General features: G+C 44.6%; 1 protein-coding gene across 1 annotated transcript in view; it reads right to left on the reverse strand.

Annotated features, from left to right (window-relative positions):
* The window catches only part of LOC311055736 (tectonin beta-propeller repeat-containing protein 1-like), a gene marked incomplete at its 3' end in the record, with an annotated part of 37,478 nt that extends 11,895 nt beyond the window's left edge, over positions 1-25,583 (reverse strand). Inside the window, exons 1-17 of the mRNA XM_084072004.1 lie at positions 25,540-25,583; positions 23,215-23,459; positions 22,198-22,377; positions 20,924-21,046; positions 19,820-19,942; positions 18,435-18,609; positions 17,754-17,854; positions 16,811-16,912; positions 15,144-15,274; positions 14,391-14,818; positions 13,186-13,476; positions 11,760-11,878; positions 10,187-10,342; positions 5,493-5,642; positions 5,065-5,222; positions 4,459-4,586; positions 1,747-1,834 (exon numbers count right to left, since the gene is read on the reverse strand). Of these exons, the coding sequence (XP_083928130.1) occupies positions 1,747-1,834; positions 4,459-4,586; positions 5,065-5,222; positions 5,493-5,642; positions 10,187-10,342; positions 11,760-11,878; positions 13,186-13,476; positions 14,391-14,818; positions 15,144-15,274; positions 16,811-16,912; positions 17,754-17,854; positions 18,435-18,609; positions 19,820-19,942; positions 20,924-21,046; positions 22,198-22,377; positions 23,215-23,439 (2,678 nt within the window). The 5' untranslated portion in view covers positions 23,440-23,459; positions 25,540-25,583. The remainder of the gene's footprint in view (positions 1-1,746; positions 1,835-4,458; positions 4,587-5,064; positions 5,223-5,492; positions 5,643-10,186; positions 10,343-11,759; positions 11,879-13,185; positions 13,477-14,390; positions 14,819-15,143; positions 15,275-16,810; positions 16,913-17,753; positions 17,855-18,434; positions 18,610-19,819; positions 19,943-20,923; positions 21,047-22,197; positions 22,378-23,214; positions 23,460-25,539) is intronic.
* Between the last annotated feature and the right edge of the window lie 1,724 nt (positions 25,584-27,307).

The raw sequence follows: 27,307 nt of genomic DNA on the forward strand, positions 1-27,307 counted from the left end.
CCGTGCTTGCGTGTGACAACGAAATCGCCGAGATAGACGTCAAGAAGCCGACACTGATGAAGTCGCTCAAAGAGCTCAGGGAGATGAGGACACAGGCACAACAACGGGCCGGCACGAGCCTCTGCGACGACGACTCCTTCACTCAGATGGCAGAACAACGTGCGAGGGATTACTGGAAACAGAAGACCGAGCAGCTGGATTACGCGACGACGCTAAGAGAACGCGAGCATGAAAACGAGAGAAGCGGCTTTGCACTGCAGAGAGCGGCAGCTAGGGAAGGGATCAACTCCCCATTGATCCCGGAGCCGGCCCCAATGCCTAGACCACTAGGCGTTGGGGACAGAATGCTTTATCGGCGCATAGAAGACAGACTCAGAGAAGCAGCTGGACTAGAAGGAGGAAGAGGAAGAGGAGGAGGAGGAGGAGGAGGAGGAGGAGGAGGAGGAGACGGATATGAAGACGAAAAAGAGGAAGAGGAAGAGGTTGAGGAAGAAGTGGAAGAAGAATGCTATTAACGTCTTCAGGTATGTTAGACAATGGGTCAATGCAAGAGGCCTGGCCCCATCAATAGCCCTGTACCTTATTGTGCATTACTTTTGTGATATTAATGTAATTATTATCAATACAATCTTTGTGTTTTTCCAATTATTTGGGGGCCCACTTGAACTATCCTCATAATAATAGCTCAGATTTATATAGCACTTATCTAAGTACCCAAAATCGCTTTACATAAAGAAACGGAAGGACCAACTTTAATAAGAAAGAAAGAAAGAAATTAAAATGATAAAAGGTTAAGCATGGGTTAGGGAGACATCTTAACTAGACCTTAGCTGGGAGAAGCTATCCTGAAGAGTGGGTTTTGAGTGAGGTTTCATGGCCCACATGTTGGTTAATCGCTATAAGAGACCCTTTGTGTTTATTTGTGTTCACATTGTTAAGACAGCAATAAGTATGTGGTTTAACAATAACAGTCCAGATGACAATCGTGCACAATTAGCTGAATGGGTAAAGAGGCAGGCCGCCTGGGAAACGGAAGGTTCCAGGGTTTATACCCGCCCCGGCAATGTGTCGAGGTGCCCCTGAGCAAAGGGACTTAACCCCTAACTGCCCCTGCGCTCAAGTCTGACCGCTGGGGCAGCAATCAGCTGGGTGAAGATGAAAACCTTCCTCTGTGGGAGCAAAGAGGTCTAAGTATATTATTATTATTATTGTTATTGTTATTGTTATTGTTATTATATATCGTTAATCTGGGTCGTTATTAATAACCCTGCCCAATACTCACCTGTCTCAGCCCCATTTTGCATTTTCACTAGTTTTTATTTTTATTTAGTTTTCACTTTTTGTTTCCAATTTCTGCTTAGTTTATTTTTTGTGAAGGGTTAGTTTTAGTTGAGTTTTTTAGTTTTGGTGTTAGTTTGAGTCTTTTACAGGTTAGTTGGGGCAACTTATGTTGCTATATGAGTGGTTCTTAAACTTTTCTCATGTCAATGACCTCCCAAAATGATATGTATTTGGCCGCGGACCTCCATCTCAAAATAGTTTTGTTCCAGGCAATCCAGGGACCTCCCAGAGGCAAAGATTTGAGTTACAAATGTTCGCTTTAAAAATATATACTGTATAGCTCATCGCGTGGCACCAAGTGCCGCGCTATGAGCTTGTATATCTGCTTTTTCTGAATAGCCAGAGAAATCTAAAATTACGTTCAATGCGTTCCCTGATTGAATGGGTTAAGTAAAGCGCTCTTACTTGTCTGTATATCCAGTCATGGGGTTCCATCTCTGGTTCTCAAATATTTGAACACTCCTCACGTCCGTCTGTGTCTGCGGTGCATCTCCTGAAACAAACACCAAACGAGAACACTAAACGCTGTGAGCGTATAGCCATGTGTAGAAGTGCAGCAGACGGTAACGTGTTGAACCGCATGCTCAAGCAATTACACAACATAAGCAAGCAACAAGCAAGGAAATTGACCACTTACAGGGATTCTTTTCATTTTTAAATTGGGTCATTTTATCGTCTACTCAGGCTTTTGTGAGACCCCCAGACGGTTTTTAATTTTCTTGATTCAGTATTCAGATATTTGATATTCATTTTATCGGACACTTCCTATACAAACCCATTATAAGTTCAAACTCCATTTTTAACATGTTAGATTCATCAAAAACACCCATCCTTGGTTCTGGTGACTCACCCTGCCCTCCTAATGCATGAGGGGGCCGTGTTTTTTCGATATTATTTAAGTGAATGAAAAAAGTAATTGAAAAAACACAGTCTCCTCACGTATTAGAAGGACGGGTGTTTCCGATTAGAATAATATCATGGTTAAAATAGTTTGAAGTTACAATGGGTTTGTATAGGAAGGGGGCGTGTCTGATAAAATGTATATCTAAATACTGAATCAACAACTTAAAAAAAACTTTCAAACATTATTTAAGAGACACAGACCTACCTTACTGAGAAAACATATTAAACAGTTATTAAAAACAGTTATTAGTTATTAAAGGAATTATGCATCGACCATAAGAAAAAGGCCCTGAAGATGCAGAGACTAGATGAGATGACTGGAGATATTAGGGCAGTGGTTCTCAAAGTGGGGTACGGGGACCCCAGGGGGTCCTTGAGGGAGTTCCAGGGGGTCCCCAGCTAAATGAGAGATAGTTAGGAACCAAATGGACCCTTATGGGTCTGTAACTCAGAGAGTGTACAAATATACCAAATGGACCCTAACAGGTCCATTTGGTTCCATTTGTACACTCTCAGAGTTAAATTAACCTTGATTTTACAACATAAATTGGGGTCCCAGAGATCGAAATTAAATGGGGGTCCGTACCCTAATGCATGTCAAACTGGAGGTCCTTGAAATTAAAAGGGTTGAAAATCACTGGCAGAGTTGTAAAAACCTCTCTTATGGGGGTCCTTGGCATAATATCTTTTCAAATGGGGTCTGCGGGCTAATGTGTCAATTTGGGGGTTCTTGACATGAAAAGGTTTGAGAACCACTGGAATAGGGAGAGAAACAGACTAAGGGCAGGTACACACTGCAAGACCTTAAAGTGGTCGGGGGGTCATCTGATCGTTAAGCATAACACACTGCAGGAGTTTATTTCTTGAAATCGGCTGTCATAATATCGTTGTGGTCTTCACAACACGATTGATCCCCGACAAGGGCTGACACACTGTAGGATAGTTCACTAGGATGCTATCTCCAGAGTCAGACCCAATACATACATTTGTGTTTATTCCAATTCATTTTAATCGACGTATCCCGTGATATGCCTCTCTCCCTCTCCCTCTCCCCCGGGCCCTCTCTCTCTCCCCCCTCTCTCGCTCTCTCTCTCGCTCGCTCATCAAGAGCGCAGAAGCGGTCAGTGCCATGTCTGCTTATTATAAGCGACTTTGGGATTGTTTTTCTGTAAAGTTGCTTGAAAGTGTAGTTTTTTTTTTGGCCTTGTTTTCTAATGTTGTTTGAACCAGTTGTTCGCAAACATTTTCATGGCAAGGACCCCCAAATTAATAATAATAATAAATTTTCCACAGAGCGCAGACCTCCCCCTTCTGAAAACATGTTGTGCCATAGACCCCCATTCAAGATCTGTGTGGATTTTGTAAATATCCCCCCCCCCCCCCCCCAAATGTCTTCTTTAAAAATAGCCTATCTACAACGTGAGCTTGTCGATCGTCTATTTTCAAGTATGTATTTGTATATAGGCTTAAAGTGCTCATAGTCGCTCTTGTTGGGCTTGTTTTCACAAACCTGGTTGCTTATTTCTCTCGCAAAATCTGGCAACACAGACAACGACACACACACACACACACACACACACACACACACACACACACACACACACACACAGAGAGAGAGAGAGCTCTCGCTCTCGCTCTGTCTCTGTCTCTCTCTCTCTCTCTCTCTCTCTCTCTGTGTCTCTCTCTCTCTCTCTCTCTCTCTCTCTCTCTCTGTACAATTCCTCTAAAATAAGCAGCCCACCAGGCTCGCTCACTTTATCATTTTGTTTTATAATGTTAACTTATTACAGGACTGGACGGTAATATTGCGGTAGGGACTGTTTGTTGTGGTCAGGTCCAGCGACGCTCCCCATAGCCACTGTGGCTGTAATGTGCTCTCATTGGCTGTAGCGTGCATCTCCAGGCAAGGTGCTCGCAGCCCCGTTCATAGTGTATGATATTGTCTGTTGTCTTGTCCCAGACAGAGATGAATATCTAACAATTTAGATATCTGAAAACGGTCGGAAAGCCGTCGCAGAGCGGAGAATCGCGGCCACATCGGGTCGCAGAGCCTTTCACACACCCAGAGCATTATCTCGCCGATCAAAGGCCGATCTGCGTCAGGTCGGGAGGTTTTGTCGGCGAGCGCCAAAAAATGTCGGCGACAGCAATATCGGACCTAATGTCTTGCAGTGTGTACCTGCCCTATGTCAAGGGGGGGGGTAATGTGTTTACCCGGGGTGGGCTGCTGCCCGCTGTGCCCGCTGTAGACCCATGCCGTGCCGTCCCACCCGATGCCCCACGCCAGCCCCAGACTGTTGGACTCTACCCAGCGCAGGTGGCCCGGGACCTGGCGCCAGAACCTGCAGCATAGCACCACAACACAACACAACACAACACCACAGAGCGGAAAGCACCCAGCGTTAGCAGCTTAGCACACATTTAGCACAAGACCACCAAAAACATATACTGTATAGTAACAACAGAGTTAGCATATTAGCAACACAAACATGGCCGACTTAACATTGCCGACATTTTCAACAGTAGGCTGAATAGTTCTTGCACGTTAGAGCAATTAGTGGTTAGTGATTTGCAGTGGTGTAAAGTAACTAAATACATTTACTCAAGTACTGTACTTAAGTACAATTTTGAGGTACTTTCACTTTACTGGAGTATTTCCAATTGTCTATACTTTTACTTCTACTCCACTACATCTCAGAGGCAGATATTGCACTTTTACTCCACTACAATTATGAGTTTGGAACCCCCTCCCCCCCAAGGACCCCACTTTGGGCAGCACTGATCTACAGTATACAGCACTGGTAGGTATATGGGTCTCACATGAGGTCACAGTGCAGGGTGTTGGTGGGGCTCTCCAGCGAGTAGGAGGGCTCGTGGACCATGATGTCTCCTTTAGAGGTGGTGGCCCACAGGGCCTGGGTGGAGGGCGGCCCCCGGATCCCCCTGCTCTCGCAGCAACACTCGCACAACAGCGACACCTAGAGGACGGAACGAGGACAACGGATATTATGCTGCTCTCACAGCAACACTCGCGCAACAGCGACACCTAGAGGACGGAACCAGTGGTGTAAAATAAGTATATTTACTCAAGTACTGTACTTAAACGATACCCAGTCTTTTATTAATTACTGTATAAAAGATACCCAGTCATGTATTAATTATTGTATATAAATGGTACCCAGTCATGTATTAATTATTGTATATAAATGGTAACCAGTCATTTATTATTTTTTGTATATAAATGGTACCCAGTCATTCATGTCCTTCTCAGTGGGAGCGGCCAGGACCAGAGGCCACCTCTGCTTGGTCCTGTTGGCGGTGTACACAGCAAAGGCATAGTGGCAGTCCCTGAGCACCGGGACCAACGCTGTCACCTCGTTTATGAAGACGTGGAGGTACTGAGAGAGAGAGACAGAGACAGAGGGTGTCACTATAGTAACCAAAGAGGGTATAGTCCATTTATTTACACGTATACATTTCTACACCAGTGTTGATTTTGACAGCAAATTTTGATTTAGTTTTAGTCATAGTCTTTTGAAATAAAATTCCATTTATTTTTGTCATATTTTAGTCTAGTTTTAGTTGACTAAATATCATAAGAGTTTAGTCGACTAAATCCACGGTTGATTTAGTCGACTAAAATGTATTTCGGCGGTGCCTTGATGCGGTCGTAGCGGCTGATTTTACACTTGGTTGCATGCTGAAAATAGCAGATCTACTGCGACGCGTTTTGAGCTTGTAGATCTGCTATTTTCAGAGCGCCCGAGTGCAACCAAACATAAAATGAAATGACTTGTCTTTTAGTTCTACTGGATCTCTTCTCCACTAGTCCCTCACTAACATTTAAGTCTAGTTTTTATTTGTTGACGAAATTGTCACTACATTTAGTCTTAGTTTTAGTCATCATAGCTTAGTTTTTGTTTAGTTTTCGTCAGTGAAAAAAGGCAGTCGAATAACATTTTTCGTCATAGTTTTAGTCGACGAAATCAACACTGTTCTACACCATTCAGACATTTCTATCACAGGACACACAGTTAGATACATAGAACCATACAGTACATAGTGCACAACAGACTGGACGTGGAACAGCACCTTAAGGAACATTGTACCTTGATGCTGATGTTCAAATAACATGTACACACAACCTGCATATGATGCCAACATCCTAAATATTCACGTATATGAGGTCTGACGTCAAAACCACGCCCCCTGGGTCATGACGATTTGTTTACATTAAAAGAAAAAATATATATTATATATATAATAAGAACCAAAAATAAAAGAGAAAAAAAAATGTATGGGGCCGGCACTCTGTCAGGGAGGTGGCTCTTTATCCTTTATGATATTTAATGATATTTAATACAATCTGTGATGGGAGAACATTTGTTCTGCGGCGGAACCAGGAAGTGTCGTTGGAGAACTACAGCCAATCACTGTCGTCACTGAAGCGTCAAGCGTGTCACACTCCGACTCCGTCAACAACATTCCTGAGATTCCGTGGATTTTGTGCAGTTTTTGCATAGTTATGTCTCCAGTGGTGTAAAGTAACTAAGTACATTTACTCAAGCACTGTACATAAGTAAAGTTTTGAGGTATTTTGACTTTACTGGAGTATTTTTTATACTTTTTACTTACTCCACTACATCTCAGAGACAAATATTGTACTTTTTACTCCACTACAATTATTTGAAATCTGTAGTTACTTTGTAGATTTGAATTATTATTACAAACATACATTAACCACTTCAGCCCTATAAATAAATCAGCTATTTGAAAATAGCTGATTTACAAGCTCACAACGTGTCGCGTTGCGATACATATTCTCTTCTGGGGGTCCCTGGCACAAAACATTTTCAGCAGGGATCCGTGGCCAAATACATATCAATTTGGGGGTCCTTGACATGAAAATGTATGAGAATCACTGCAGTAAGCTGCCTGGGATTGGATTGGAACCAGGGTGAGCTGTACGATTTATGAGCTATGCACTCATTATAAAAAAATAGAAAAACTCTTTTTTCACCCACTGTAATCCGGGGTGCTGCTCTCCCTCTGCCAGCCTGGGGAGAGCCCCGAACTGAGCTCAAGCTTCCTTCAATGCATGAGGAGTGAGCCGGCCGCTTCTCATCACTCGACAGGGGGAGTTTCCCCGGTAGGACGTATCACGTGGAAGGAACACGTTATACCAACCAGTTCCTTTCCCCTCCATCTGGTGCCCCGGCTGACCAGGGGGAGGCAGTATAGAGACCAGGATTACTGCATGTTTTTTGTGAGGGGTACCTACCCTAGGGGACAAGGGGAGAACATGCAAACTCCACACAGAAAGGCCCTTTCGCCAACCCCACCTAGGGTATGGGCACTGATGACGCGGAGGAGAGAACGCGCCCACAGCGTCCCCGGCGGGAATCGAACCCAGGACCTTCTAGCTGTGAGGCGACAGCGCTACCCATAGATATAGAAACCTAGATACCTCATTGGCCTCTGCAGTTCGTTGGAGCGACCTGTATCGCGACCACCATTTTAGAGAAGTGACTACTGGCCAATCACAGCGCGTTGACTACTGGCCAATCACAGCGCGTCTAATTGACTAGTTTCTGCGCGGCTGTCTCTTAAAGGGTTAAGGGCTGGGTTACAAAATGACCCGCCCCCACCTGCCTCTGATTGGCCTACCGAACGCCCCCTTCTGTGACGCACGCGGAAACTTCCCGCTTGCCCCGCGGAAGCTGGTGCGCGCCCGAGATACAGACGCCTCAGAGCCGGAGGAGGCGTCTACCTTTATATGTCTATGGCGCTACCGACTGTTGTTAGTCATCGCTGCCAGTTCCCACCTGACGTTATGTGTGAGTTCTGACTGCTCCAGACCGTACTGATTGACCGCTAGCTTGCATAACGTCTTCAGATTCGGACTCAAGTCTAAGATGTACAGGTCACTGGCGGGTAGTTCGTCTCCTCCAAGGAGGATGACACGATCTCCCACTATGCAACAGCACACCTCGTACTTCATTGAACCCAAGCTTTTCCCCTTGGCCTCAACCTTCTTCCAGGAGGAGGCCTCTGGATTGAATTTCCACACATCATTGACCATCTGTTTCAGGTAGTGGCCACTAGGTATGTACAGCTCTCCATCGTAGGCAAAGGCTAAATGACGCCTGCGTTCTTCTAGAAGGCGCGGTGCAGAAGGCGTGCTCAGCCAGCAGTTGGTCTCTGTATCAAACACTCTGATGCTGTTGTAGCAGCCCTTTTCCCAGCCCCCAAATACAAACATCTTTGTCCCGATGACGGTGGCAGAGTGATAGACCGAGGTTAGAGTGCCTCCGGCGTTAATTAAAGACCAGACCATCGCGTTGGTGTCCAACGTGTACATTTCATTAAGGTGCACTGTCAGCTGGTTGGTTCCTCCATAGATGTACATTACCTTCCCCAAGACACAGGCTGAGTGGAGGCACCTCACCTCTGGAACAGTCCCAGAAACCTGGGGCTTGAACCATCTGTGGGTGTCAACGTCAAATGCATAAAGATCTCTGTAGTACTGTCCACTCCACCAGCCCCCAAAGATGTATATGGCACCTTCTATCAGCACAGCTGTGTGGTACCGGCGGATGGAGGGAACCTCAGTGGGACGTTCCCCTCTTCCAGCTGTCACTGGGGGCAACTTCAGCCAGGTCAAAGACACTGAGTTGAATACGTTCATGACAATCTGATCACAGTCATCCTCGTAGCGGTCCCCACCGATGAAGTAAACTTTGTGTCCCACCGTGGCGGAAGCAGTGAAACCTTTTGGTCCTCCTTTCAGACGCACGATCCACCTCAACATTTCACATGCAAAGAGAAGGGGCAACAAAGTTGGACGTCTCAAAGTCTTGATCCGTAAAAGAACATGGTTGCACGCTACTACCTTTATACAGAGGCCTTCAAAGTACTGACATCACGTTGATGACATCAGTCAGGCGGCCATAGTTGAATGGTTAGAGAGCGGGAGGCCCCGGTTGGTAACATGCAATACGATGTGATGCTGATTATGTGGAGAGGGGGGAGGGGGGGGGGGAGACCACATGTGTAATGGGAGTCGTTAAGTTATTTCTAAGCCTGGGAATTGTAGTCAATTTGTAGATAGCCTTTTCTTTTCTTACTCTTTGGTTAAATTAGTAATTTTTCACCGTCAGTTCATAACCATTATTAATAAAAGGGCCAAACTAGGCGCTGGGGTGGCGCAGTGGTAAAGTCCCTGCCCACCACCACGGAGGTTGTGGGTTCGAATCCGCCGTGGTGCATCCGGCTTTGTCGAGCATCTACACGAGCACAATTGGCCCGTGTTCGGGGGAGGGAAGCCGGGCGGGGAGGGTGATAATGGTCATTAGACGTACTCCTACGGGCTGGGGCGGCACCTGTCAGCGGGGAGTGTTGGGCGGGAGGAGTAGGGCAAAGGCTCTACGTCCTCATGGTGGGGACTTCTCACTGGCAGTTGTGTCAGTAGGATACGAAAGCAGTGACAACTGGCATAACGACTAAATTGGGCAGAAAAAGGGGTAAAAAATCTTGGCTAATCTAAATTTAGAAGAAAAATGAAGGGCCAGGATTCACAAGACACAGGCTGAGTGGCCGGCCCTCGTTGCAGGAACAAACCCAGACATTTTGGGCTTTAACCATCAGTGGATGTCGACATCAAATGCATAAAGAACGTTGTTCTTTATTCATCGACTACATGTAGTCGAATTCGTCGTATTGGGTGTAGTAGAATAGATGAACCTACCCTCTTTTCGTCATATTGAGTGTAGTAGATGAACCTACCCTCTTTTCGTCGTATTTGGTGTAGTAGATGAACCTACCTTCTTTTCGTCGTATTGGGTGTAGTAGATGAACCTACCTTCTTTTCGTCGTATTGGGTGTAGTAGAATAGATGAACCTACCCTCTTTTCGTCGTATTGGGTGTAGTAGATGAACCTACCTTCTTTTCGTCGTATTGGGTGTAGTAGATGAAGAGGATGCTGTCCTTCCTCCCCTCGCAGCTGGTGGACTGCTCCAGGGCCACGCCCACATCCACCCAGCGCCGGGGGCTCCAGTCCCGCCACCAGCGTAGCGCCCCCTGGCGGACCCAGACAGACTGCAGGGGAGACACACACAAGAGGAGGAGGAGCAGGTTAGACTGACAGAGAGGAGGAGGAGGAGGAAATGGGGGGAAAAGGAGATCCTTGCTGTCGGGTGGAAAAACCTCATTATGTCCAAAAACTGTTACTTTTCAGGATTCAAATTCAAAAGTATAGAAGTGGCAGATCTACAAGCTAAAAAGGAGTCGTTTCGCGCCACGTTTCGAGTTTGCGGATCTGATGCTTTCGAGTGACGCTGTAGTGTGATCAAGTAGGGCATTAAGTTACGAAAAAAACTAAGGTAAAATGTTTTTTTTCTTTAATTTATACTTCCATCACACGATCCTGTCGCTTGCCAATCTGGGAACCCATCGCCAAATAAAAAGGAAAAACAGCGCCCTCTGCTGTTTTTAGCGGCGGATATTAGCCCTCTATACCTGGCTTTTGCGTCAACGTTCTGATTGGTCAGGCTCGCCAAGGTTCTGATTGGTCAGGCTCGCCAAGGTTCTGATTGGTCAGGTCCGTCAACATTCTGATTGGTCAGGCTCGCCAAGGTTCTGATTGGTCAGGTCCGTCAACGTTCTGATTGGTCAGGTCCGTCAACGACAGCTATGACAGATCAGTTTTTGCCACTTACCTGCATTTGGTGATTCGCTTCCAATGGCACTATTTAGTGCCACTGGAAGCCTTGAAATAAATTTACAGAGATTTAATATTGTTTCTCTAGTAGAAACACATATCTATGACAAAATATATCAAAGGCGCCGCTACCTTCACACAGGTGTGATTTTTATTTACTCTTTCACTTGGCTCTGGGCCGAGCTTAATGGAGCACCCGTGCGCAAGGATACCGGGGTTTTGGTCTGCCCTCAGCGCTCCACTTCCGGTGGTGCGCTTATGTTTTCATTCCCACTAACAATATTTCTACACGGAACACTAACACCACTTCTCCCAGAGAACATGGATCGTTTTGGTTATAAGCCCACTTGTTTCTATGATGAAAGAGTAAGTTCAAATGTGAATATCTTTCAGTGGTTTTGTCTGCTCCAAGGACGCTATTGTTAAATGAATTTCGGTTTGTTTTCAGTGGGAAGGGAGCGCAGAGACAGTAAATCCCGCCCACTACATTTGATTGGGTAAAGCGCGGCCTGCTTCCTGATCTGATGGCACGCCCACTTGTAAGCTAACGCGCACGCGTTCTGAACGGGGCTCTCGACAGATTCAGTAGCGTAGCTCTGAATCTGTTCTTGAGAGATTAGTTGCTTGCTGACAACAGTGTGTTCACACTCATTTTCCAGTTGGAAACCATGTGACATTTTCATCGGGCGATAATTGTGAATGTAAATGATCCGACAGACAGACAGACAGACAGACAGACAGACAGACAGACAGACAGACAGACAGACAGACAGACAGACAGACAGACAGTCTTACGCTGCTCTTCTCCAGCGGTTTATTTGCGATCTCCTCCTGGTCCCTGTTCACCTCCTGCTGCTGCTGCTGCTGTTGGCTCCACTGAACTGGAGTCAGTGACAAGGAACTGGTCATGTGACCTGACGGACAGAGAGATAGACCAATCACATGCGTCCCACACCGAGTGCCGCACTATGAGCTTGTAGATCTGCTATTTTTGAAAAATCTCACAAATCTTTGAATATATCTATATTTTTTAAAGCAATTTTTTTTTACTCAAATCTTTACTTCTGGGGGGTCCGTGGAACAAAGATATTTTGAGATGGGGGTCCGCAGCCAAATACATATCAGTTTGGGGGGTCCTTGACATGAAAAAGTTTGAGAACCACTGATATCATAGCAACATAAGTGTTTCAGAAAACTGTTTTAAACTGATTTAGAAGACATTTGTAGAATCCCCCAAAAGCAAAGACTTGAGTTACAAATGTTTGCTTTAAAAATATATATATTCAAAGATTTGCACATATATTTTCAAGAATTTTCAAAAATAGCAGATCTACAAGCTCGTATCGCCGCACTCGAGCTTGTAGATCTGACATTTTTGAATAGTCTAAGAAATAAAAAAGAACGACACAGATTCTTTCCCAGAGTAAATGCGTTAAATGGATAGTTCACCCCCAAAAATGTTTTTTTTTCCTATCGATTAGTCACCCCATGGAGACTTGAATTAATGGGGTTGTGTAGCATTTCTAAGCCAATAATTTGATGACCGGCAGCGGTTCCGGTAGGAGCCACAAAGAGTCTCCTTTGTGTCTCCTACCGGAACCGCTGCCTACCGGTCCGCTGGTCATCAAATTATTGGCTTAGGAATGCAACACAAACAAAAAAATCTCCTTGGCCCACGCATGGGGTATTTTCTTGGGGGGTTAACTATCCCTTGAAGTGTTGTTGGGCTTTCTGCTTTGCAGTGCTTCTCTCTCTCTCTCTCTCTCTCTCTCTCTCTCTCTCTCTCTCTCTCTCTCTCTCTCTCTCTCCACATGACCCGCTTTAATTACTTTAGTCTATATTAGTAGCTTAATGACTAGTATTAAAAATCTTTTTAATACTAAAAATGTAATTCTAAAAATGTCCAATGTATTTGTATTTAAGTTCATAAAGTTAAAATAAGTATAACAAAATGCATTTGAAATTAAATGAAAATGTTATTTTTCAGGATTCCAATTGAAAAAGAGAAACAAAGAAAATCTGAATTCCAATTCAAAAATAGCAAAAATAGCCAATCTACAAGCTCAAAACGTGTCGCAGCGCGGCGCGTTTTGTGTGACATAGAATGGCCCGACAATATATGTGCGATGTGGCCCTCTGGGGTGAGTGTGGAAATATAAGGGCCCTCTCCATCATCAAAGTTGCTCTGATATATATCAGTCCCCTGATATATATACGGTACCTGAGGGACTGAGCCAGCTGATCTGTGAGTTGGCGTCTATGTCACAGCTTCCTCCAGAGATCCAGGCCCACACGGGGGCGTCCTCCTCTCCCACGCCGGGATGAGAGGAGGGGAGCAGGGCCGCTGCCCCACCGCCGCCGCCGCCTCTGATGTCATCACCGCCGCCGCGCTGCGCCGCCTGCTGGGCGAGATCCACGGTGCTCCACGGGACGTCCGGTCCGGCCCCTGCCGCCGCCTCCTCCTCCGGAGAAGAAGGCAGCAACCCCCCCACCGGGAGCAGGGGGGCGGCATCTAGATGATGATTGAAATGATTTATTAGGATAAAACACTTGAGATGTAGCATCTCGTTTTTGAAGAGGGGTCCTGGGCACATGATACAATGTAGTACAGTGGTGGAAAAGTACTAAATGTTTTACTTAAAGGAGGAGTTCACCCAAAAAATGACTTATTTTCTATCAATTACACACCCCATTAAGCCTTGATTTCATGGATTTATTTTTGTTTTTGTGGCATTCCTAAGACAATAATTTGATGACCGTGTGTATTTCCGGTAGGAGACACAAATAATCGAATTTGTGTCTCCTACCGGATACATTAGCCGGTAGGAGACGGGAATCAAATTATTAGCTTAGGAATGCCACAAAAACAAAAAAGAATCCATGGATTCAAGGCTTCATAGGGTGTGCAATTGATAGAAAATAAGTCATTTTTTGGTGAACTCCTCCTTTAAGTAAAAGTAGCAATACTGCAATGTAGAAGTACTCCGTTACAAGTAAACGTCCGGAATTCAAAATTTTACTTAAGTAAAAGTACAAAAGTGTTGGTATCAAAATGTACTTAAAGTACCAAAAGTAAAAGTACTAAAATGTTTGAAAATGGCAGATCTACAAGCTCACAATGCGTCGCATCGCGACGCATTGTGAGCGTGTAGATCGGCTATTTTCAAATAGCCTATGTATAAAATAGGGCTGAAGTGGTTAGTGTATGTTGTATAATGTAATAATTTATATCTGCAAAGTAACTAGTAACTAAAGTTTTCAAATAATTGTAGTGGAGTAAAAGTACAATATTTGCCTCTGAGATGTAGTGGAGTAGAAGTAAAGGTACTGGAAGTACAGTACTTGAGTACATGTACTTAGTTACTTTCCAACGTCGGATATTGCGGATACTTAAAAATGAATACATGTTTAAAAAAAAATTGTAACCTAGATCTATCTCCTCCCCCTGGAGGAGGGGGGCATCATCCGGGGCGGGCGGGGCATCCCGAGGGAGGCCCGCCGCCGACGACGAGGTCTTCTCGCGGTCGGACACCAGGCTGGTGATGAAGCTGTCGCTGGTGGGGATGAACGTTTTGGGGGGTTCCGATTGGACGGACGAAGGGGGGGGCGAGGCCACTTGAGGGGAAGGGGGAGGTGGTGGGGGGGAGGGGGTACCGGTGGTGGTGGTGGGTGTGGCCCCTAGCAGGACAGCGGAGGGGTCCGCGGAGGAGGGGTCCTCCAGGACAGCGGGGGGCGATGTGGAGTTGTTTGTTGGTGAGTCGGGAGGGCCCAGATCGGTGGAGTCTGAGTCGGTGCAGCTCAGAACCGAGCCTTGGAAGGCTTCTGTGAGCCCGCCGCCAAACTCACTGTCATCCCTGTAACACACACACACACACACACACACACACACACACACACACACACACACACACACACACACACACACACACACACACACATTTTTACCATGTATTTATGTCCACATTTAGGACACACATATTATAGGTGCAGTAGGGTTACATTGACAAAATCATGGCATACGTTTTCATGATACAATAGGCATGTCACTCAGTACTCTTGAGTCTATGGGTATAAGTAACAGCTTCTCCATATGGCTGCCAGCCTTTTTGCCTCTTTTTTGGGCATCCTAAGCCCTCTAACAACTAGCTGGCTCCAATCCCTAGAGTTGTGATGACTCACCTGGGCGGAGCTATCTCCTGCAGCCTGTAAACCCAGTGGGCGGAGACAGGGATCCAGCCACTCCCACTGGGTTCTAATGTGGTCACGCCCATTCTGAAGTACAGCCCACGGTCCTCACCTACACCCCACACCTAACGCACACGCGCACACACACACACGCACACACAGACAGACAGACAGACACAGAATGAACACAGGTATGTAAGGTACAAATTGGAAATTGACAGATATTAGATTATTATTACAAAGTAAGTCCCATTTTCATGTCCCATATGCAGTATAACGTCAAATCACCCTACTGTTGGGTGGCGAAACGTAAAAGGCGATAGTTGTTAGGGGCCGATGTTTAGGGGCTATTAACCTATTCAATCTCTGTCATTTTAGATGTCTTTGGCTATTCAAAAATAGCAGATATACAAGCTCATTGCCGCGCTATGAGCTTGTAGATCTGCAATTTTTTTTAAATCGTGAAAATGTGTGCAAATCTTTGAATAGATATTTTTCAAAGCGAACATTTGTAAAATATATTTTTTCAGGGACCTCGAGTTAAAGATTTGAGTTAAAAAAAATGTGTTTCCAAAAATAAATGTATTACATTTTTGCACAAATGTTCAAGATTTTTCAAAAATAGCAGATCTACAAGCTCGTAGCGGGGCACTCAGTGTACAGTACTTGAGTAAATGTACTTTAGTTACTTTACACCACTGCTACTTAGGGAGTCTTCCGTATAGTGTGTCAGTATAAGGACTAACCCGTCTGCATGGGGTTTATTATAAGGCAGGAACGCTCAGCTCTGCTCGCGTTACAAGGAAGATCGAGGTGGTGGGGGGGGGGGGGCAAGGAGGAGGGTATCTATGGGGGGTGGGATCGGAGGGTTTTGCAGTGCATGCAAAAGTCCATACTGTTTGAGACACAGTCAGCACCGGGGATTGGAGCCAAGACTTTCCACCCCACCTCACCTAACCCCGGCCCACTATCCACCCCACCTCACCTAACCCCGGCCCTGACCTGATGCAGCCCTGAGCAGCCCCGGCCTGACCTGGAGCGTAGCCTCGTTCCCATATGCAGCCTTTTCTGATCTCAGAGCAGAAAAGCCTGGTAGAGAGCTATGGCGGAACGTGTCTAATAGACTTCCATTGTATGTACAGTGATTCCCCGGGAAGCTGCCTGTTTCGAGCCATCACAACACTGGCTTCATGCAGTCAGGGGATGTCAATTTAAAGTGATAGTTCACCCCCCAAAATGTTTTTTTTTCTATCGATTAGTCACCCCATGGAGGCGTGAATTCACTATTCCCTTGAACCTCTTTCGATTTGGTTATTTGTTCACATGTTATTTAGATAATTGTTTTTCTTGACCACAGATGCACAGAATGTCAATTCAATAGCATGTTGTTGTTTAGTCACATGCTATAGGTTCATTGTTTACCCGGTATCCTATAGTTTCAAATGTAGCCTACAGAATGTTATTTAGATAGCATGTTGCTTAGACAGATGCTAGGTTAATTGTTTACCTGGTGTGATTGTTTACCATTGTTTATCAACTAGAGTTCATGTTTACTCTATTCTGATCTCCCCACTTGTAAGTCACTCTGGATAAATGCGTCTACAAAACTGCATAGACTGTGAACTGCATTTCCCATGATGCTCCAGTCCTGGTTTATATACCTGGTCGTTGAGTCCCACGTCAACCATCATCATCTCCCCTCCGATGCTGATCCACCCGGAACCACACGGGTTGTGAGAGTTCACACCACGCCTGAACCACACCTGGACACGCGCGGTGAGTACACGCACACACACACACACACACGCACACGCACACGCACACGCACACGCACACGCACACACACACGCACGCACACGCACACACATACACAGTGTCAGCCTAAACTATCACTCATGGCTGCACCTACCAAATTATTTTCCAAAATTAATTAACCCATTAAGACCAGGAACGCATCTCTGTCATTTTAGATTTCTTTGGTCTGCTATTCAAAAATAGCAGGTCTACGAGCTCATAGAGCTCGTAGATCTGCTAATTTTGATTTTTTTTAAAACATGTGTGCAAATCTTTTGATATATATATTTTTAAAAGCGAACATTTGTAACTCAAATCTTTGCTTCTGGGGAGGTCCCAAAATATTTTACAAATGTTTGCATTAAAAAATACGTGTTCAAAGATTTTTCACAATTTAAAAAAAATAGCAGATCTACAAGCTCATAGCGCGGCACTCGGTGAGCTTGTATATCTGCTATTTTTGAATAGCCAAATAAATCTAAAATGACACAGATGCGTCCCCGGTCTTACTTGATTAAGCTTGTATTTTATATACAATATTTGTGAGCAGTGAAAATGAAAGCATTGCTATGTTGATTTAATTTGGTTTTGATATTCATTGTGAATTTACAGTACGTGAAAATGAAGGAGAACCTGTGTACATTCGGGGGAATGTAAAGTAGTACAACATGAATGTGGAAAGCAGCGTTATGGTCTTTGTCACGAAAACTCAATGAATAATCATGATAAATAATCATCGGGATCTCAATATGGATCGAAAACAACCGTGATGATCATTTTGGCCATAATAATGATGCAGCTCGGACTCACCTTGAAGTCCTTGGTGACGACCCAGACCACACTGACCCCCACGGACACATGCAGCGCCTCCACCTCCTTCACTGGAGAAGACACCTCCGCCCACGATGTACCTGATGACGCAGTCGTGAAAATGTGTATGTACCGGATACATTAGCTGTTTTCCTGCCGCTAATCAAATTATTGGCTTAGGAATGCGACAAAAACAAATCCATAAATTCAATGCTTCATGGGGTGTGCAATTGATAGAAAATAAGTCATTTTTTGGGTGAACTATTCCTAAACGGACATGTCCGTCTTTTAAAATACACCCGTTTACCGCCAAAGACGGACATGTCCGTCATTTCATTTTTTTTCTTCTTTTTTCTCCACACAGAACCAGAGATATTGCGATCCAAAGATTTCCTGCTCCATTCACTCCCTGGTTAACTTATTACTTTAAAATCCTGTATCTCGGCTCCTGTGTACTTTTTTTTTACCATGTATTTTTTGGTGAAACATGCTATTTTCAACTGGCTGCAATTATGGAACGGATTACCGCAATCACATTTTTTTCCCCACGATTCTACGAGACTCCTGTGTGTGTAATGAGGGGATTACCGTGAGGACGGTGAGTTAAAAAAAACTTAAAAAATGTTGGCACTGGGTGGGAATGAAAAAAAAAAACCTCTGGCAGGGAATGTGTTGTTTTACCTGTAGGACTGTCCAGGCTGAGTCCGGTGCGGACCAGCATGTTGCCGTCCCACAGCAGAGCCCACATCAGGTCCCCGGGTCCAGCAGAGATCTGGCCCACCTCCCTGGGGACCTCCACCTCCTCCCAGCTGCTCCCCTCTGGAACCCGCGGGTGGATGCCCTCCCTAAAATACACCTATAGATAGATAGATAGATAGATAGATAGATAGATAGATAGCAGTAAACCAGTAGTTCTCAACCTGTGGGTAATTATTTAATACATTGAGAAAATGCATTAAAAAAGGCCATTACTGCATCAAAAGTAATCAACAAACTAGTATAAATACTGGTCAAACATCGGCCAAATTGACAAATAATATAAGAAAGAAGCAAAACATGTGAAAATAGCTGATCTACACGTGAACTTGTACATCGGCAACTTATCTGTGGTACCGACTATCGAGTCAAACTTAACTGCTACAATTCCCAGTTCAAATATGATTATTTTGTGGGGTCCCCAGTTCAAATATGATTCCGCAGTTCAAATATGATGAAAAAATGTTGGGAGGGGGGGTCGATGGGGTCTGTAAAAGCCTAGCCTCGGAAACCCATGGCTTTTATTTTGTTGCAGTAAAAGCCAGGCATACAGAGCAGAGTACATAGACAGAAGCAGAACAGGTTCCACAGAATGATATCAGGTAAAATACATGGGGTTGTGCTGCCCTCCTGTGGTGAATATGTGAAGTGAATCAGATGCTGGACTGCAGGCTGCTGTGTTGTCTACTTGTCATCCATATTATTATGGGACATTAAATGACACTGCAGTTGTTTGCTCTGGTAAATGATAATAATAATAATAATAATGGTCAAAGATAAGCACTCTGCAGATGGCACCGTATAGCTGTGTGCTAAAACACATGAGCTTGAAACATAATGGCTACAACATGAAATATGTATGTATGACATCTAACCTCACCACTCACTACGAGTACTGTGAATAAGCTAAGTGGTCAGGGTATAATGTGACCACACATGCTATTAGGTTGTTACTATTTAGGTTCAGTGATATTGTATATCTTTGTGTGAAAACAACGTCTGTACTCCATTGGATCCTCAAACAGTCGGTCAAACCACCTGACTCCAATTTCCGTTTGTTTCCCGTCTTACTTTGTCATTCTAATCAATGATAGACAAAACAACTATCTCCAGTTCTCCACATTAATGGTCAAAAACCTCCTTAAACTCCAGTTTGAGCTGGATTTGGGTAAAGTGATGATAATATGAGGACACATTCAAGTATCTGACTGTGTGTGTTTGTGTTTGTGTGCGTGTGCGTGTGCGTGTGCGTGTGCGTGTGCGTGTGCGTGCGTGCGTGCGTGCGTGCGTGTGTGTGTGTGTGTGCGTACCTGTCCTTGCTGGGACACAGCCCACAGGTAGGGGTATCTGCCAGACTGGTCGCTCATCTCCCAGCCTCCACAGCTGATGTCACACAGGGGGAGGGGGGCTTTCTTAGGGTGGTCCAGGGGGATCTGGGTGGGTGGGGTAATGGGTTAATTAATATACAGCCACCCAACATATACATTAAACAGAAGGGAATGGACTGCATTTCTATTGCATCTTTTATCCAACGCATGTTACAATGTGCATTGCACCCATTTACACACACATGTATTTGTATCAGCTTCAATGTTAGTGTTCTAGTTTCAATATATATATTTTTTGTATTTTGTTCCGATTTCACTTGTATATCCTGCATCCTGTATGAGTTGTCTCTCCTGATTGGATCAAATGGGTATCCTGACCTGAAAATGTATTTTCTGTTCACAAAAGCAGCTCTTTACCGAGAGGCGGAGAGACAAACACTCAAAACAATGGTTACTATCAGAACATAGAGCTATTTAACACTTATTTTACCCAAAAGAATATTACTCGCAGCACCTTTTAAGTGGTTAATTTAACTATGAAAGTCCATTTTTACTCTCCCAGAGTTAAATTGACACTGGGGGGGGGTATAGACACAGCAGTGATTGAAGGCCACAGCATCTCATCACACCGTGTCCTTGTCCTGTAGGATGTGTAACCTCTTTCATTGATTCCTGCCTGACCTTGGCCCGTGTGCCTTGTGCTGTGTATTATAGACCTGTCACAATTATTACTTATCATCTAATCACAATTATTCACGATAATCGCAATTATTTAAGATAATCATCATAATCGTGCAAATTTTGATTACGAAACCAAAGAAAAAAGCTAAAAGGCAAACATAAAATACATTTTAATGAATATGTTCAACGCCAAATAGACAATTAAATCGTTAAATGCAATTATTTGTATGACAATTAGTCGTCACCTAAAACAAAAAGTCATGACAGCCCTAGCTGTGCATCTCCAGTATCTGACCATTCACCCATTCACACACACACACACACACACACACACACACACACACACACACACACACACACACACACACACACATAAACACGCACACATTCACTCATATGCCTGACCTTGGCCCATGTGCCTTGTGCCGTGTATCTCCTGTATCGGATCCATCGCCTGCGACGAACACACGACTTCCACGTCTTCTCCAGGGAGAAGCTGGCTGGGAAATCCACCGCGTACTCCCACCCCTAGAGAGAGAGCGAGAGAGAGAGAGCGAGAGAGAGAGAGAGAGAGAGAGGCCAAGTTAGTATTTAGGCATTTAGTAGACTTAGATGTGTGAGATCAAAATAAGCAGAGTTAACATGAACTCAATAAAGTCAATAAACAACAAGGTAAATAGTCACATAAGTACAGCGCAGATAGAACACTGTAGTTCCTCAAAGAAACTAGGATACCAGGTAAAAAAACATCAAACCTAGCATCTGTCTAAACAACATGCTATCTAAATAACAACCTGTACATTTGTGGTCGAGACAAACTAATCTAAATAACAAAAACATGACACCAACTGAGCAAGATACCATGTGTCTGCATAGTAAACTACTGTAGAATCAAGAACCATACAAGGAGAGTGAAGACCACCGTGACACTGTGTGTCATTGATGTCAGAGAGAGACAGACCACCACCGAAACCGTGTTATTAGAGACCACCACCACATAAGAGAGAGACAGAGACCACGTGACAGCAGAAACCTCCAAATGTCCAAAACTGTCACCTTTCAGGATTCAAATTCAAAAGTATCAAAAGCAGCAGATCTACAAGCGCCGGCACCGGCTTTCGAACTTGTGGATCTGCTACTTTTGATACTTTTGTGTGACGCTGTAGTTATGATCAAGTAGGGCGTTAATTTAGGGAAAAGAATGGAGATACAGTAAGAGGTTTCTTAGCAACGAAATGGAAGTGAGGGGGAGGCGGGATATCTGCTGTAGTTTTTTTTTTTTTTTAATCTTTCCATTTTCAGCACTTATAAGGCAGTGACTCTCAAAGTGGGGTCCCCAAACCACTGCCTTATAAGGAGCATTAGTGAGGACCAATTCTATAGACGATACGGTTGAACATAGGTGAAGTGCAGATTTTGCTGTGTGTGTGTGTGTGCGTGCGTGCGTGCGTGCGTGCGTGTGTACGTACGTGCGTGACTGTGTGCGTGCGTGCATGCGTGACTGTGTGTCCGTGTGCGTCTGTGTGCGCGCGTGCACACGTGTGTGTGTGTGTGTGTGTGCGTGTGCGTGTGCGTGTGCGCGTGCGCGTGCGCGTGCGCGTGTGCGTGTGCGTGTGCATGCGTGTGTGTGTGTGTGTGTGTGTGTGTGTGTGTGTGTGTGTGTGTAACACGGTTCTTACCCCTGTCTGGCTGGGGTCTCCACAGGTGTGGTCTACGTACCAGTCTCCCTCCCACTCCCAGCTGAGCGAGGGCAGCTTGAAGCTGGACAGAGGCTGGGCGCTCATGCCGGTCACGTCGCTCCACGGCCAGCGGTCGGTGGGCAGCAGCACGTCTGTGAAGCCCTCCACCGGGTTCCATCTCTATGAGGACACGATGCAGGGGAACATGGATGGACACACATCAGGGATGGATCAGGGTTATCTTTTTTTAGGTCCCCCACCATCACCACCACGACCCCATGTCCAGGACAGGTAGTCCAGGCTGCCCACCCGACTCGAACACGCACTACTCAAGTTATAAGGCATGTGTGACGTGTGAAAGCGCCGGTAGACATTTTATCATGTTATAGGATTTACAGTCAACACAACTGTGATGCCCCATATTATAGTCTGGGTGGTTGTGGGTGTACATGCCTTGCATTAACTCTTGCCCTATAGACCATATTCACACGGCGGCCATATTGCCATTAAGTCAAAGTTGCCGCAGCAACACAATGTTAAATTCCAAAATGGCCGGCGTGTGAATATGGACTATAGGGGAGCAGGGTGGGGCTGATTGCTCATTGGAGAGCACCTGGGCCCGGTGCCTCCAGGAGGCTATAAATCCCTGCCCTGGCCAGTCTCTGGGAGAAGCCTGAGAAGAGCAGACCCGTCACCAGCTCCAACCCCCATTCTCCATGCTATCGTCATTATTATGTTCTTACTTTCCATCCACACATCTCGCACCACACCATGCTCCACACATCTATATCTACACTACTGATTCACTGACTCCACACCTAATATGATCCTTACCATGTTCTGTTCTATTTTTTTTTTAAAGTCGTTTTAGTCGTTCTAGGCAGGCATGGCTTATGGGACAGAAGTCGTTTTAGTCGTTCTAGGCAGTGAATGAGTTAAAATACAAAAAAACTAAACCATAATTGCATTGTAAAGGTGTTTGTTGTGCTATAGGATTGATGTCTGTTTCAGTCTCACCTGGTTCTCGTAGGTCTCCTCTCGGTAGCGTATGGGGGTCTCGCTGGGCAGCAGGTTCAGGTAGATGCGGTGGTCGCAGCCCACGCCCCAGCTCCGCCCCTTCCCCGCCGTCACGCGCTTCAGCTCCAGCAGCAGGTCGTCGGTGCGCTGCCAGCGCCCGCTGGCGGTGGACAGGCTGTACACCCGCCCGTACACATCCACCGCCCACAGCAACGTGATGGGCATGATGCCGGCTGCTGGCACGCCTAGACAGACAGACAGACAGTAGGCTAATGATCAGTGGTGGGAAAAAAATAACTCACATTTTTTGACTTAAGTAAGTATCAATACTGCAGTGTAGAAGTACTCTGCTAAGTAAAAGTCCGGAATTCAAAATTCACTTGAGTAAAAGTACAAATGTATAGGTATCAAAATGTACTTAAAGTAACAAAAGTAGAAAGTACTCATTATGCAGAATGTTCCATTTCACAAGTTTTCAAATGTATACAATGTATACAAATCTTTTGAAAATAGCAGATCAACATTTTCGATATTTTTTCAAAACATTTAAAAAATAGCAGATGTACAAGGCACCAAGTGACACGCTGTGAGCATGAAGATCTGCTATTTTTAAATGGCCAAAGTATAAATGGATAAAGAGGTTGAAATGATTGGGGACCCCCTGGAACCCCCCCAAGGATCGCTGGGGGTCCCCGGACCCCACTTTGGAAGTGAGATTCACCATTCTAGTGAATGAGGCAGCCTAGAGGGCGGGAAAAAGAGTACACCTTCCATATGTCACTGATCACATGACCCATCAACTATCCAATTCTGGGCAACACAGAAGGATCTTTTTTCTTATTTCCACACAGCAGTTCTAAGGTACATACATAAATGACAGTTCAATGTTGAAAATGAGCGAAATTCCACTTTAAGTAAAAGTATCAATACTGCAATGTAGAAATGCTCTGTTACAAGTAAAAGTCAGGAATTAAAAATGTACTTGTGTATAAGTATTGGCATCAAAATGTACTTAAAGTACCAAAAGTAGAAAGTACTCATTATGCAGAATGTCCCATTTCACAAGTTTTCAAATGTTTAAAAATGTTTTGAAAATAGCAGATCTACAAGCTCACAATGCGTCGCATCGATTGTAGATCTGCTATTTTCAAATGGCCGAAAATAATATAGGGCTAAACTGGCTAATACAAATCGACAAAGTAGTAACTGAAGTGTTCAAATAATTGTATTTAATTGTAGTGGAGTAAAAAGTATAATATTTGCCTCTGAGATACAGTGGAGTAGAAGTAAAAGTACTGAAATTGGAAACTTGAAAATACTTCAGAATTGTACTTGAGTACAGTACTTGAGTATATGTACTTACTTAGTTACTTTATACCACTGAGTCTAGTGACAGTGACAGACAGATCATCATCCAGCCTGCTTCTAATCCGCTGTGGCCTAAAGTCTACCCAGGCTAGCTGTCTCACATCCACACGGCCATATTACCGTCCTGTCCTAGCCCTGAACCTGGCGTTTGCACTTTCCCTATTTACGACCCATACATCTACATAAATGTTAAAATTTCAAATATAAAGTGCTAACCCCATGGCCACCGATGTTGTAATTATGTACGGGGCCTCATAAGTACCCGTATATTCTGTATTGTTCAATAAAAAAATATTTTAATCTGATTGGTGGCCATTTTCTCCGCATTTTCTCCATATACTTTCAACCACGTGACCCTATCGGTTGTGATGTGTACTGCACTCTGACACACTATGAGAAAATGGCCACCGATCAAATTTAAATGATTTTTATTGAAGAATACGGACGATACGGACACTTCTAAGGCACCGTACATAATTGTAACATTTGTGGACATGAGTTAATTACTTTACATTTGAAATATGAACGTTTATGTAGATGTACGGGCCGTAAATGGAAAAAATGCAAACACCAGATTGAAGTTCATCCATGACGGTCGTGACAGACGACCCACGTCCTGTCCCATAGTAGGGCTCGGTTGTATGATGATGAATAATTCGGTGACAGGCAAATGCATGGACACTATTTAGAAGACTAAATATAATATATACGTCTAGACTGCATATGGTCTAGAGACTCTAGAGTCTAGACAGTCTCTGGAGGGAGGCTGCAGGCTGCAGCCAGCTCTAGCAGCATACTGTAGCACTACTATACTCGGGTTTCAAAATATTTCCACAGTCTGCAAAGTTCCACGATGAGTTCTGGTCGTTAATTGTTTAATTGACCACATCCATTCAGGTGTACACGGCCAGGGAGCCATTATGATCGTTATATAATAACAACAAAGTAACATTATACCTGAATATTTGCTGCTATCCGATCCTAGTAGGGCAGTCAGTGGAATATCATGACATCAGGTGATACCTTCTCTTCATCTCCATTCCAGCCTGCATGGCCACCATGCACGCGCGCGCGCGCGCGCACACACACACACACACACACACACACACACACACACACACACACACACACACACACACACACACACACACACACACACACACACACACACACACACACACACACACACACACACACACACACACACAGAGAGAGAGATATCCAATGTCAACACACAATACATGATATTAAATGATCACTACAAACTCTATATATTAAACACGTAGCGTCGCGGCTGAGTGAGGATTGTCCCGCAGACACACAGACAGTAAAGTCTATAATCTGTTTACTAGTCCTGTCCATATGGGAGGGATAGAAGCCATCTAAATGCATTTTACACACAAGTTATAATAAACGCCATTAAAACGAGTCTCTATACTTACGAAATAACGGCCGTTTATGACGCACCGGAACGTGCGCGTGAAACGTCGTCATTTGTAAACATTCCTTGAGGTATTTTTCTTTAATTCTCTTTAGAATAAAGCAGAGAGCTGATACGCTGCTCCGTCCCGACACACACACAACAGGAAATGGAACGAGCCGAGGAGTCTGATTGGTCGAGACTCTGGCAGGTGGTTGTGGATCCGCCGCTCTGATTGGCGGAGCGGTGGGGCTGGTTTGCAGGCAGGCAGACGCACAGGCACGCGCGCGCGCGCGCACACACACACACACACACACACACACACACACACACACACACACACACACACACACACACACACACACGCACGCACGCACGCACGCGCGAGCAGACTGAAGTGCACGTTTCAATAATTGATTACAGCCTCAGTCAGATGAATTATTGAAGACTATAAAAGGTTGGTTTCACCTGTTACACTTTAAGATAAGATGAGATATTTAAGATAAAACTTTATTTTAGCACCATGGGGTAAGTTCAAAGTCAGGAAGCGTGAAACAGGCTATTATAGCCTATCAAGATTCAAGATTTTTTCAATGTTTTCAAAAACAGCAGATGTACAAGTGATGCGCTGTGAGCTTGTAGATCTGCCATTTTTGAATAGCCAACATTTAAATGGATATGTATTTGGCTGGGCTGCGCACCCCCATCTCAAAAATATTTTACGCCTGGGATTTTTCAAGAATAGCAGATCTGCAAGCTCATAGCGCGGCACTCGGTGCCGCGCTATGAGCTTGTAGATCTGCTTTTAGATCGGCTATTTTCCTATTTCTGAACATTTTTGCCTGTGACTTGCACACAATTGGGAAGCAAGCTTCAGTACAGAAGACAAATGTAGAAATCTGTACTAAATCTTCTCTTATGGGTTTCCCCAAATAGTTTTTACATGGGGGGTCCACAGCCTTTTGATGTATTTGATGCTATGGTTTAAAAGAAAGACGCATGACAAATGCTTCTCGGAAAGAAAAAAACGTCAAAAGATAAGCTGCAGAAACACACTGCCTTCTTGCTGTTATTAGGTGTTTTTTCCACTGTTGTGTTTTGGTAGACCCAAAAACATCAAGGTCTATGAGAGGGAAGTATGTTTCTACTCTAAAGATCACCAGACTACTCTAGTGGCTTCTGGTTTAGAGGGAAATGATGCAGGGTAAAACATTTATTAATTGAACACAGGCCAAAGTTACAAACTATGCCTTTAAACAATTAAGTGACCGTGCTATTCTGCAACATTTTCTAAAAGCCAGGATT

This window comes from Gymnoscopelus microlampas (genome assembly GCF_963454915.1).
Source record: "Gymnoscopelus microlampas genome assembly, chromosome: 11".
Lineage (NCBI taxonomy): Eukaryota > Metazoa > Chordata > Actinopteri > Myctophiformes > Myctophidae > Gymnoscopelus > Gymnoscopelus microlampas.